Source organism: Actinia tenebrosa, unplaced genomic scaffold (genome assembly GCF_029948245.1).
Source record: "Actinia tenebrosa isolate PJP-AT-01 unplaced genomic scaffold, QUT_ActTen_1.0 PGA_scaffold9__36_contigs__length_13948895, whole genome shotgun sequence".
Classification (NCBI taxonomy): Eukaryota; Metazoa; Cnidaria; class Anthozoa; order Actiniaria; family Actiniidae; genus Actinia; species Actinia tenebrosa.
Window position 1 is genome coordinate 5,400,558 of NW_028292586.1, and position 12,779 is coordinate 5,413,336.

General features: G+C 41.1%; 1 protein-coding gene across 1 annotated transcript in view; it reads left to right on the forward strand.

Annotated features, from left to right (window-relative positions):
- The window catches only part of LOC148904586 (uncharacterized), a 41,420-nt gene extending 34,319 nt beyond the window's left edge, over window positions 1-7,101 (forward strand). The window contains exon 35 of the mRNA XM_089025010.1: window positions 193-7,101. Coding sequence (XP_088881136.1) covers window positions 193-6,558 — 6,366 coding nt within the window. The 3' untranslated portion in view covers window positions 6,559-7,101. The remainder of the gene's footprint in view (window positions 1-192) is intronic.
- Window positions 7,102-12,779: the final 5,678 nt, after the last annotated feature.

Here is a 12,779-nt window from a genome sequence, read left to right on the forward strand (position 1 = left end):
ATCAACACAGCATACTTTCGAGAATTTCTATCTTGTGGCATAATAACGACATGAGAGATAATGAATCTTCGTTTAATCTGATTAGGAAATAGATGTATGTATTGAATGCGAGTTTCATGAAGGACCCAATAAATATAGATTGATGAAAGCATAGTTAATATCGATGAAAGGCAAGAATATTTTCTACATTAGTTCACGAATTCGCCTAAGCAACGAGACATTATGGCAGACAGTGGCGACAATGTGGCACGACACAGGAAGCCCAGCGCACTTGCGAGTACTGAAGGCGCCAGAGGAGAAAAGGCTCTAGAGTTAAAAAGATCAAAATCTGGATATATTGGAAGACTTACTAAATATTACAATGAAGTTAGAAACATTATCGAACGTTCTGAGAACTATGTTGACATTGAACTTGTTTTGAGGATTAAAGATAAGATCTCAACGACATTTGATATCTTTGTGGAATGTCATACCGAATATCTTGAGTTTTTGAGAGAAGAAAAATCCCGAGATGAAGCTGTTAAGATTTATCGAGACCAGTGTCTAGTTAAGTGCGATGTCGGAGAGCAAATTGATTCCTGGATTTCTAATATGAGAGAGAGGAATTGGTCAGCTCCTGAGCCTACTCCATTTCTTATGAGGCCTGCTGATTCTGCAAGCCAAAGTGGATCGGATACTAGTTCGAAGAGAAGTGGTGGAAGTAGATTGAGCACAACCTCAAAATTAAAGATTAAAGCCGAAGCTAGACATGCAGTAGCCCTCCTTAAACTAAAACAACTCGAAGAAACACAGGTGTTACAAGATCAAATTGACGAAGTAGAATTAAAGATGAAATTAGAAGAAGCTATGAAGCTCAATAAAATGAAGCGAAAACAAGTTTTCCTTGAAGCACGACATGAAGCAGAACGAAGAAACACAGAATTACAAATTTACGAAAAATCTGAAATGCACGATGAAAATGTTGAATTGCACGACTTAGATTACGAAACGGCCGAGAAAACTGAATTGCATATTAAAGGAAAACGTGAAAAAACCGAATTGCATATTAAAGAAGACACTCGCGAGAAACCTGAATTGCATGATATGAGGAACACTGAACCGTATGAATCACAAAGGACTTATAATCTTCAAAACCGATATCCATTCCAGGATAATGAACCTAGTCATGATCATGAACTGATCTTCGTCACACCACCGAAACAAAGTACACCTAAAGAATCAACAAGAGTTGTTAGTAAATATCCGTTCTCAACTAACCCGTTTATGTGTCCAGCAATGGAAACCAAGCAAGATATTACTATACCAATGGCTGAAACTGTAACGAAAGGTCACACAATTGCGGGAACGCCTTCGACTCCAACTGCTGAAGAATGGCTAGCTATGAATTCAACCAATTTACTTGAAAGTCACTGCTTCACCGATTTCTATCCGAATGTCGAAGATGATTCATCGAAAGATAATGAAGTGTACAATGAGATGATCAAACAACAGGAACGCATGGTATCTACGATGGCCAACGCTCTGATGTTACCCAAGCCGGAACTTTTTACGTTCGACGGCAATCCCCTGCATTATTGGAGATTTGTACGTAACTTTGAAAGAAACATTGAACAAAAGTCTACCGATGAAGGTGAAAGGTTAAATTATCTTTTACAATATTGCTCAGGCAAAGCAAGGGAAGTGGTAAGGAACTGTGTTGTTATGGAACCATCTATTGGCTATGCAACCGCGCGAAGGCTGCTGAAGGAGCGATTTGGAGAGCCGTACGTCATAGCCAGTGCATACATGGAACAGATTACTAAGGGACCTCCGTTGAGAGCGTCCGATCGCGAAGGTCTGCTAAACTTCGCAGACAAATTAAAGGATTGTGAACTGACGATTAAATCCATTGGCTATCTAGATGATTTAAATAGCGCAGATAATTTGAGACAAATAGCCGAACGCTTTCCCATCCATCTGAAGGCAAGATGGCTAGATTTGACTAGAGTAATCAGAAATGGTGGAGGAAAACCGAATATTGGCCAAATGTCAGAGTTCATTACAGAAAGGGCTATGGCGGCAAACGACCCAGTATTTGGCAACATTATGGACATTAAGGATCAAGTCAAGATCGAAAAACCGCGACAAAGACACAGACCAGCTCGGGTGAGCGCGCCTAGAGCTACCGCGTTAGCTACGCAAGCCGAAAAGCCGAAGGTTTCCGACATACCAAGCATTGCCTTTAACACTCTTAACAACAAACCACCTCAGACACAAACAACGAAATGTTGGCTTTGTGAAGGAACGCATGTGCTTGCAAGTTGTTGTGAATTCGAGAAGAAGACTCATGAGGACAGAGTAAAATTTGTTCGTGCTAAAGGACTGTGTGATAATTGCTATAAAAGAGGACATAAAGCTAGAGAGTGCTTCCAGAAAGGACAATGTAAAATCGAAGGATGTGAAGGAAAGCACCACACGTTATTGCACGCTCCAACCAACAACGCCCAAAAGGACAATGAAAAACCACCTGGAAGTAAGTCGAATTACGCCGTGAATTTAGATTCCAAAGGCGTGAGTAAACCCACTGGTGAAGGAAGGAAAGGTAAAGTCTGTCTACCCATTGTACCAGTTCGTATACGTGGTAAAGGGAGAAATACAACCGTTACTACGTATGCGCTCCTAGATAAAGGATCGGATACCTCACTATGTGAACAACGACTGTTAGAGCAGCTGAATGTTGATGGCGAAGAGCGAACCTTTTCCTTGACAACGATCGACAAAGTGAAAAGCCAAAAAAGAGGACGCATTGCTAGCTTGGAGGTAATGTCACTAGAGTCTGATGAAGTAATTGAAATACCAGCAGTTTGGTCCGTTGATAGACTATGCATTTCTACTGAAGGGGCACCAACGCAACAAGACCTTTACAAATGGTCACACCTAGATGGTATAACGGTGCCGGAGATTGACAGCAGCGAAGTGGCATTGCTAATCGGTAACGACACGCCCGAAGTATTCTGGGCGCTAGAAGAACGACGAGGGAATCGAAAGGAACCTTACGCCGTGAAGTCTTTACTCGGATGGACGATCATTGGTCCAGTTGACGACGCAACAAATAGAAACAGTCTGAATACATGTTTTATAACGCTACAAGATGACGAACTAAAGCAGCAAGTAGAAAGATTTTGGAAGACGGACTTTGGAGACCCGATACTAAGCATCAAGGAGTCGATGTCAGTAGAGGACAGAAGAGCTTTATCTATCATGGAAGAAAGTGCTGTTTTAGTCGGAGGTCACTACGAAGTTTCTCTTCCTTGGAAGCATGGTGAACCATGTATTCTGAACAACCGTCAGTTAGCTGAATCGAGATTAGAGTCGTTGAAAAGAAGATTTCTAAAGGACCCCGAAGTTCATCAGAGATACAAGGCTGTCATAGACGATCATCTTGACAAGGGTTATGCCCGTAGGATACCTGAAGAGAGCCAGAATCCCTCAGATCAAGCAGTGTGGTACCTACCTCACCATGCCGTCGTTAACCCTCGAAAACCAGAAAAGATGCGCGTAGTATTTGATTGCGCCGCGAAGTTTAAAGGAACTTCTTTGAACGATCAACTACTCCAAGGGCCAGATATGACAAATAATTTAGTGGGAGTTCTCACTCGATTTCGAGAGGGACCTGTTGCTTTAGCAGCAGATATTGAATCTATGTTCTTACAAGTGAGAGTTAACCCGAAGGATTGTGACATGTTGAGATTTTTATGGTGGCCAGACGGCGCCATTGACAAGCGACCCTCTGAGTTTCAGATGCTAGTACACTTATTCGGAGCAACTTCTTCTCCAAGCTGCGCAGGCTTTGCATTGAGGAAGACGGCTGATGACAATCGTGCCAAATTTAGTAAAGATGTCGTAAACTCTGTATACCGGAATTTTTACGTGGATGATTACCTGAAATCTACCAAAACTGTAGATGAAGCTAAACACTTAGCACTTGAGCTTAGCCAATTGTTAAAACAAGGCGGCTTCCGTTTAACAAAGTGGATGAGTAACAGTAAGGACGTTCTCGATACGATACCAGAGTCTGAGAGAGCTAAAACGGTCAAGAAATTGAACTTTGAAAGACTGCCAAATGAAAGAGCACTTGGTGTTCACTGGAAGGTAGAATTAGATCGTTTGGGACTAGAGATCGAAGTGAAAGAAAAGCCTCTAACAAGACGCGGGATACTATCAGTAATGAGTTCGGTCTACGACCCACTAGGTATTGTCTCTCCAGTTATGTTACCCGTAAAGGTACTGTTGCAAGATCTATGTAAACAAGATATTGGGTGGGACGATCCAATCCCAGTAGAAGAGATGATAAAATGGAAGAAATGGCTGGTCGAACTACCTCAACTTTCCAATGTATCTATACCACGTTGCCTAGAACCACCGGATCTGGGTGAAATCTTGTCAAGAGAGTTACATCATTTTGGCGACGCTTCCCAAACGGGTTATGGAGCAGTCTCGTATTTGAGGTCAGAGAACGCCAACGGAGAAATACACGTTTCTTTCTTGATTGGCAAGTCCCGGCTAGCACCAGTGAAAACAACTACGATACCTCGATTGGAGCTGTCTGCAGCTGTCCTTGCAGTAAAGTCCGATTGCATGCTGAGGGAGGAATTAGACTTACAAGTTCAAGACTCTTTCTTTTGGACGGATTCTACCACAGTACTACGTTACATTTCTAACGAGAAGAAAAGATTCACGACGTTTGTAGCCAACAGAATTGCAGTTATCCGTGAAGTCTCGAGTACTCAACAGTGGAAGTACGTGGATTCAAGGAGTAATCCAGCTGACGATGCCTCAAGAGGCTTAAGCGCAGACGAAATGAAGAATGACGTTAGATGGCTAAACGGACCGGAATTCCTGTGGCAGAAGAGAGAGCTATGGCCTATGTTACCCTTTAACTTAACCCAGATTGCCGACGATGACCCAGAGATAAAACGAGAGAAGCAAGTGAATTTGGTCCAAGTAACACAAGAAGATATTCTAAATACCATGTTTAAGGGTTTTTCTTCGTGGCAGCAGCTACGCATCGCTATTGCTTGGTTGATGAGATACAAATGTTTTCTAGTGAACGCTTATCGTTTAAGTCATGGACACAAAAACACCAGAGAATTAAGCTATGATAAGATCAACGTATCAGAGCTGAAAGCAGCCGAACGCGAGATTGTCAAGCACGTACAACGTCAATCCTTTCAGCGAGAGTTGGCTGTTCTTAAATTGCGTGGATGTAGCGAAGGTAATGCAGTAAAGAACGAACTCCATTCCAAAAGGAAAGTGGTTGAAAGATCTAGTCCTATATACAAGTTAGACCCACAACTACGAGATGATATGTTATGCGTTGGAGGACGTCTGAGTAATGCTCCCATTTCAGAAAGAGCCAAACACCCACCAATCCTGCCTAAAAATCATCATGTTTGCGACTTAATCATCCGTCACTATCACCAGATGTACGGCCATGCAGGCAAGGAGCATGTGCTTTCACTCATAAGAAGGGCATTCTGGATCATAAATGCAAGAGTATCAGTACGAAGACTACTTGATCGTTGTTTTGATTGTCGCAGACGCAACGCACCCCCTTGTGAACAGATAATGGCTGACTTGCCCCAAGACAGACTGACACCTGACATGCCACCGTTTTCTTATGTTGGAGTAGATTTCTTTGGCCCTATACAAGTGAAAAGAGGACGTTCTGTTGTCAAACGATACGGCTGTCTGTTCACATGCTTGACCGTAAGAGCAGTTCACATTGAGATCACTCACACCTTGGAAACTTGTAGTTTCATCGATGCACTCTATCGTTTTATCAATCGAAGGGGCAAACCTTTACTAATCCGAAGCGACAATGGTTCCAATTTGAAGGGCGGAGAAAGAGAGTTAAGAGAGTCCATTCAAGAGTGGAACCAGCAAGCTGTACACAAGTTCCTGAGACAAAGAGACATCGAATGGATCTTCAATCCTCCAACGGCGAGTAATATGGGTGGCGTGTGGGAAAGACTTATTAGGTCGGTTAGACAAGTACTACGTGTGCTGCTGAAGGAACAGATAGTAGATGACGAAACGTTATTGACTGTTATGACCCACGTCGAAGCAATTCTTAATAGCCGACCGTTGACTCCTTGTAGCGACGACTCCAAGGATGAAGACCCCTTGACACCTAACCAAATACTACTTCTACGCAATGAAACATGTCTACCCCCTGGGGTATTTACAAAGGACGATGTCTTTGCAAGACGAAGATGGCGCCAAGCGCAATACTTAGCCGATCAATTTTGGAAACGTTGGGTAAAGGAGTATTTGCCAATGTTACAGGAGAGAGCAAAGTGGAACCGACCAAGACGAAATGTAGCTGCGGGAGATATTGTACTCGTAGTAGATCAGAATGTACCAAGAGGAAGTTGGCCCCTTGCGCGTGTTTTGGAAGTGCATACAGCTAAGGATGGCTACGTAAGATCAGCGAAAGTGAAGACGAAGACAAGTATTCTAACTCGTCCCATCAACAAGCTTTGTTTGTTGGAAGGCGTGGTCTGTGCCAACCAATAATGACTGATGTGAACATTATAGTCTGACTGCAGTATGAGTATAATTCAAGCTGTCGCGTTGAGTTTAAGATTAGATTGAAATGAGATACTTAAAGGTACGCTCATTTGGTGCCGGCGATGTACGCGACAGGTCACCAGGCCCAGAAGAGTTGTCCGAGAGACACTGGGTACTATTGCGATAGAACTAAGATAGTTAACACAGCACGTGAACTTTAGTTATGAAATTTAGTTATTAAGAGGAATATGGGAGATTGTTATTGAGTTTTTCTTTTGGATTCGATAGGGACACATTCGGTAAGTCTATTATAGTTTGTATTAGATCACACAGATTGATTCTAAGACTCTCTTTGATTGTATTTATAGTGAACCGCACATCGATACACGACACATCGACTCATCAACACAGCATACTTTCGAGAATTTCTATCTTGTGGCATAATAACGACATGAGAGATAATGAATCTTCGTTTAATCTGATTAGGAAATAGATGTATGTATTGAATGCGAGTTTCATGAAGGACCCAATAAATATAGATTGATGAAAGCATAGTTAATATCGATGAAAGGCAAGAATATTTTCTACATTCATATCCCGTGGGGGTGGGGGCTAGCAAACAGTAAAGGCCTTTGATAGAGTTCCTCGTGGACTTGATAGGAGATGCCCCACCAAAGACCCGATGTGGAACTGAATAGGATTTCTCTCGCCTTTTTGACTTTCCCTGCCAAAAAATATTGAATAAAATTAAAACCAAAATTGTAAGGCTTTCCCCCCTACCCCTCAGGCCTCCGATTGTAACCGTTATTATCGTAATACTTAAATTCCCGGGTCTTTTTGTTAACAGATATGAATGAATGTCTCTTTCCTGACACGTGCAGTCACATCTGTGAAAATGGCTTTGGCACATTTCGGTGTCTTTGTCGACCAGGCTTCTATCTCTTGGAGGACGATAAAACATGCGAAGGTAATAACCCTCCCTCTAGCAGCTGTATGCCATACCATAAAAAATACATGTACATGTACTACATAAAAAAATACAGCTAATGGAAGATCCGGATCGCAAAAATCAACTTCTAAATTTCAATTGGAATCCAGTGGAAGAAGAGCCACTCTGTGGAATCCACTGTTAATCCCATTATTTATCATTGTTTATTTTTTATTATATGTTTCACTCATTTTTTAAATCAATGTTCTCTGGTGGTATACAATGGAATTTTGCATCTGTCACTCGTATTTTCTTGTACACGCACTCGCATAGGAAGACATGCGTACACAGTCAAAATGTATACAAGTACCTTGTAGGACATTCCACTTTACGCCACTCAGAATCATTGTACAATTAGCATATTGATATTGTTTCTATTTAATCATTTTTTACCCGTAGATATAGACGAATGTTCTCTGCCCTCTACGAAATGTCCCGCGGGTTACACATGCGTAAATACACGAGGAAGTTATTCCTGTCTAGTAAACTGTAGTGTAGGGTACTCTAGGTCTGCTGATGGAACATGTGTAGGTAAGAACACTTTACGAGGGGTCCCGCGGGTTATATATGCACTCTACGAAATGTCCCTCAGATTATACACGCACTCTACGAGGTGTCCCTTGCGTTATACACGTACACTCTACGAGGTGTCCCTCGGGTTATACATGTACTCTACGAGATGTCCCTCGGGTTATACACGCACTGTAAGAGGTGCCCTTGAGTGATACACGTACACTGTAGGAGGTGTCGGGTTATACATGCACTCTACGAGTGTCCCTCGGGTTATACACACATTGTACGAGGTGCCCTTGCGTTATACACGTACAATCTACGAGGTGTCCCTCAGGTTATACATGCAATTTACGAGGTGTCCCTCGGGACTACATTCAGGACCTCACTGACATATTTTCCATATCCTCACTAGTGAAGATATCTATGACGTCTTTTCCAATGTTTTCCAATGTTTACAACAAGTTGTTATTTGTGAATGTGTGTCTATATGAAAAAAAGAAAATAACACGTTGGCTTGAAAATATGAAATTTATCTTCTCGTGTCGAAAAATCACTCGTGAAATATTAACGATAACTTCATAACTTCGCGCAAGCGTGTAATATCCCTATTTATGCTTTACTTCTAGATACTAATGAGTGTGAATCGTACGTCTCACGGCCGATAAGCAACCAGCATCCATGCTCTCATGTCTGTGTCAACTCACCCGGTTCTTACACTTGTTCTTGTAAACAAGGCTTCGAGCTTGTGAACGGTAAATGCCAAGGTAAGAATGAAAGAAGGAATCGCAGTAGAACCAGTCGTTCGAATATTGATGGTTTTCAACCATTCAAAAGGGAATTGAATAACAAAAGACACGGCGGCCATGTTGGAGGATATAACAAAAGAACTCATTGACAGTTCTTTTGTTAAGTTCCTCCGACACGGCCGCCGTGAAAACAATCAATAGTGAAGCTATAACGAAGGGCTGCACGCATGTTTGCAGCATTGATGGTAATGGCAAACTGTTCCGCGCGTCTATAAGGGCACTATAAATGTGCGCAATGTTCTTGCAAATATTTCTGTTGGGTTTTCTTTGTTTTCGTATATAATGGACTACATTGACGATACGGCGGCAATCTTGGATCGCAAGGCATTATGGGGAGTTCAGGGGGCAAATAAAGCTTTGTTACAGTAATGACGTCGATTGATATTAACAGCTCACCACAAGAGAATACGACAAAAGATGATTTGAGACGGCACATCGTTCACCTTTACCCATAAGAGAAAGGCAAACACACGAAACTCTAATATATATCATGGTTTTCCGTCATCTTTGTTTGTTTGTTTGTTTGTTTGTTTGTTTGTTTGTTTGTTTGTTTTTTTCTTTTTTTTTTTTTTTTTTTTTCTTTTTTCTTTTTTATCATCAAGTAGTCCATTACGCTATAGTATTCTATAACTACAGTATTGGGCTCCCTGTGATACAGGCAATTATCCTGAAGTGATGTAATATCTTAAAATACTTTATGCTATTGTAGATATTGATGAATGCGTGAACGAGATTTGTCCTCACGGATGTCTGAACACTGAAGGAGGCTTCGAATGTTCCTGTTTTCCTGGATACAAAGTTCAAGATCAAACTAACTGCGTTGGTATGTCTGCCATAAATGAAATCCCTTTTTACCAAGCACAGTAGTTTTACTTTTGTCACTTTGATTTTTCACTCTAGGGGGGAGGGGAACGGGTAGGGGGAGTGGGAGAGTCTTGAACCTGATTGGCAATGATATTTTCATCTTCTTTATCCACTCTTTCCACTGCAACTTCCCTTTGCGACTTCCTTTTCTTCACCGGCCCTCTTTTAATAAGAGCATATTTACCCCCTTGTTGTACGAGGGTAACTTCTAATAGTCAGTAGCTAACGAACCTATGGCCCTCGTTTCATGATTCAGTTGGAATTTAGGAAGTATTTTGCGGGGTAGGAAAAACTAGGAACCTGAAGAAAACAACCCTCGAATGAAGAAATAGAAAACGCGCACGCGTGCTGTGCTCATTTATAAAGCACGCGGGAGTTGGCAGAACACGAGAGAAGTGTTAGGAGAAGCACGACACGTAGCGGAGTGCTTCTAGACACTTTTCGAGTGTTCTGCCAAACCTTTCCTTTATAACTGCACACTGCACACTAGCAAGATTTCTTTTATAAAATATAATATTACAATATCCGTTATTTTAGATAGGAATGACGCAACTGAAAGTGAGCACGCGTGCTGTGTTCTCTCATAAAGCACGCACTTCCAACCAATTAGAACGTGAGATTAATAAAAGTTATTTTATAATGACATGAGAGAACCAACAAGCAGCTCTACTCACAGATGATGGTGGTTCCAAGTATTCAAACCATGAACACAGCGGTGGTAGATGTCACATTAGCTTTGCGCGGTGGCATAATCTAACGTTTTTTTCCATTTTAACAGATATAGATGAATGTAAGCTAAACAAAACACTATGTGGTAACATGCAGTGCACGAACATCGAGGGTTCCTATAAATGTCTACAGTCGTGTAGGCCTGGATATAAAAGAACCTTGGATGGTAATTGTATAGGTAAGGATAATGATCATGGTTAAAGTAACCCGTGAAATAGATATTAGACTAATACACTTTAGTAGACCTTAATTGTATTGTTTTCTTTTGTGTCTATTTAACTATTATACGTTTACTAATAATTTTTATTTTCGGGTTAAATGCCTTCGCTCTATTTTATTCTTATTGTTAACTAAATAGCTGGTGTATCGATGTTATGGGTTTTTTTTCCATGTAAACTCAGATCTCGACGAGTGTACCGAAGGAGGACACGACTGCCTGACCAATCAGCTTTGTATGAACACTATTGGTAGTTTCAAGTGCATGTGTCCTCGAGGATATAGATCTGTCGACTCTCAGCGGCGTTGTCAAGGTAACCTGTTGTTAAGGGGGCGCGTTGCGTCTAAAGCAAAGTTATCATCGCACAAAAGAAAAAGAAAGAGAGAGAGAGAGAGAAATGAAGGAAGGAAAGAATAAAAGAAGGAACAAACGAACGAACTAAGGATGGAAGAAAGAAGGGAAAAAGCAAAATCTCACCTGATAGAGTACCTGATTTCTTTTCTACTTTATTCTCCATAAGATTATTTGAGATTATTTTAGATGAACACTTTTTTTTTTTACAGATCTCAATGAATGCGAGTCCTTTCCTGGAATCTGCCAATACAAATGTGTAAACACTATCGGCAGTTTCAAGTGCATCTGTCCTCCTGGTGTGTCCCTAAACCCAGACGGACAGACCTGTAGCGGTGGGTTGAACAACGAATTGCTTGCTAGCTATGTAACGTTGTAAATAGATCGTGTTATAGACCCCTTGCAGAACGTCGAAATGTGACTCAATTTGGAGGACATAACAATAGCTTTCCAATTCTCACGAGAATGAAATTATTATTTTTTGCCCTCTAAATAATTGAGCCGATTGACGTCACATGCAAGGGGTCTACTAAGCACATCCTTACTAAGGTATTGAACCCTCTTAACTGGTGGTGGGGGGGGGGGGGGGGGGGGGAGGGGTGGTTACTAATAGGTCAAATAAATGAATACAAACGATGTTGGAATTAGGTTAAAATAATTTATTTTTGAGTCGTTTTGGTTTTCAAAACCAGCACTTTTCATCAGTTGTCTATCACTAATCACGTTGGGAAATCGTAAGGTCAAATCAGGCCACGTAAATATCTCTAGTTTCCAGTCCCCTACATTGGTGTTACGCGCGGCCATTAGCTTTGTTATTCGATTCTTTGCTCGTTTAAATCTTTTCAATTCAAACGAATCGAGTTCAACCTTTTTTCGACATTTATTTTTCTGCCAAACTTAATCTTTAATGTTGTACTATTTTGACTATATTTTTCTATGCACCTTGTTGCTGAAGTGCCTGTTATTTAAGTATATATTTTGCCTTTATTTTGTGCATTATTCAAAAATATAAAACCGTAGATCCACGGAGCGTTCTTTTGTGTTCGATTCCATCAGGTTAAAACTTTACAATTATTAAATGTAATTGGGGAAAAGTTGTCACAAAATTAATGGATTTCAGATCGACTGTTGTAATCCACTGTTTTCCCATTTCAGACCACGTGTCGTTCCCTTGAGTATAATTTCTTTGTTTATAGGTTGCACATGAGAATGTGGATACGACTCGAACAAAGAATCTTATTCTCAAGAGAACGAAACATGGTCTGAAATGGGTAAAACATCACACCCAAGTGGATTTGGTCCATATGGGCTCTGCGAAACGAAGTCGACAGAAAAACAAAACATCTCAGAAATTTTTCTCGCGCGACTAGGAATAAACCTTTTCAAAACTAAAAAGATTGCCTTATTGTTGAAGATTTAAATCTAATAAAAAAATGGATTTAAAAAAAAATCATGTGGATAAGATGGGATTCGACCCAATGACAGAATTTAAAAAAAATCGATTCCAATTTGCCATACCCCCGAGACATCCGCAGAGCTGAGGCGTCGTATGGACTTCGGACCTGACGGCGATTAAATCCTTCTGCCCTTGGGTGTACGAATTACGCAAGAAAATGTTCTAGCCGAAGCATCAGGGGAGAGACCAGCCGGCCCCCAGACCATATCGGCTAATCCCTTGCATCTCTGCCACGCACGGAATCGGTTGAAAATAGAATGTTAAAAAGTCTAGTCTATTCGGTGCATTGTTTTCACGGCTATT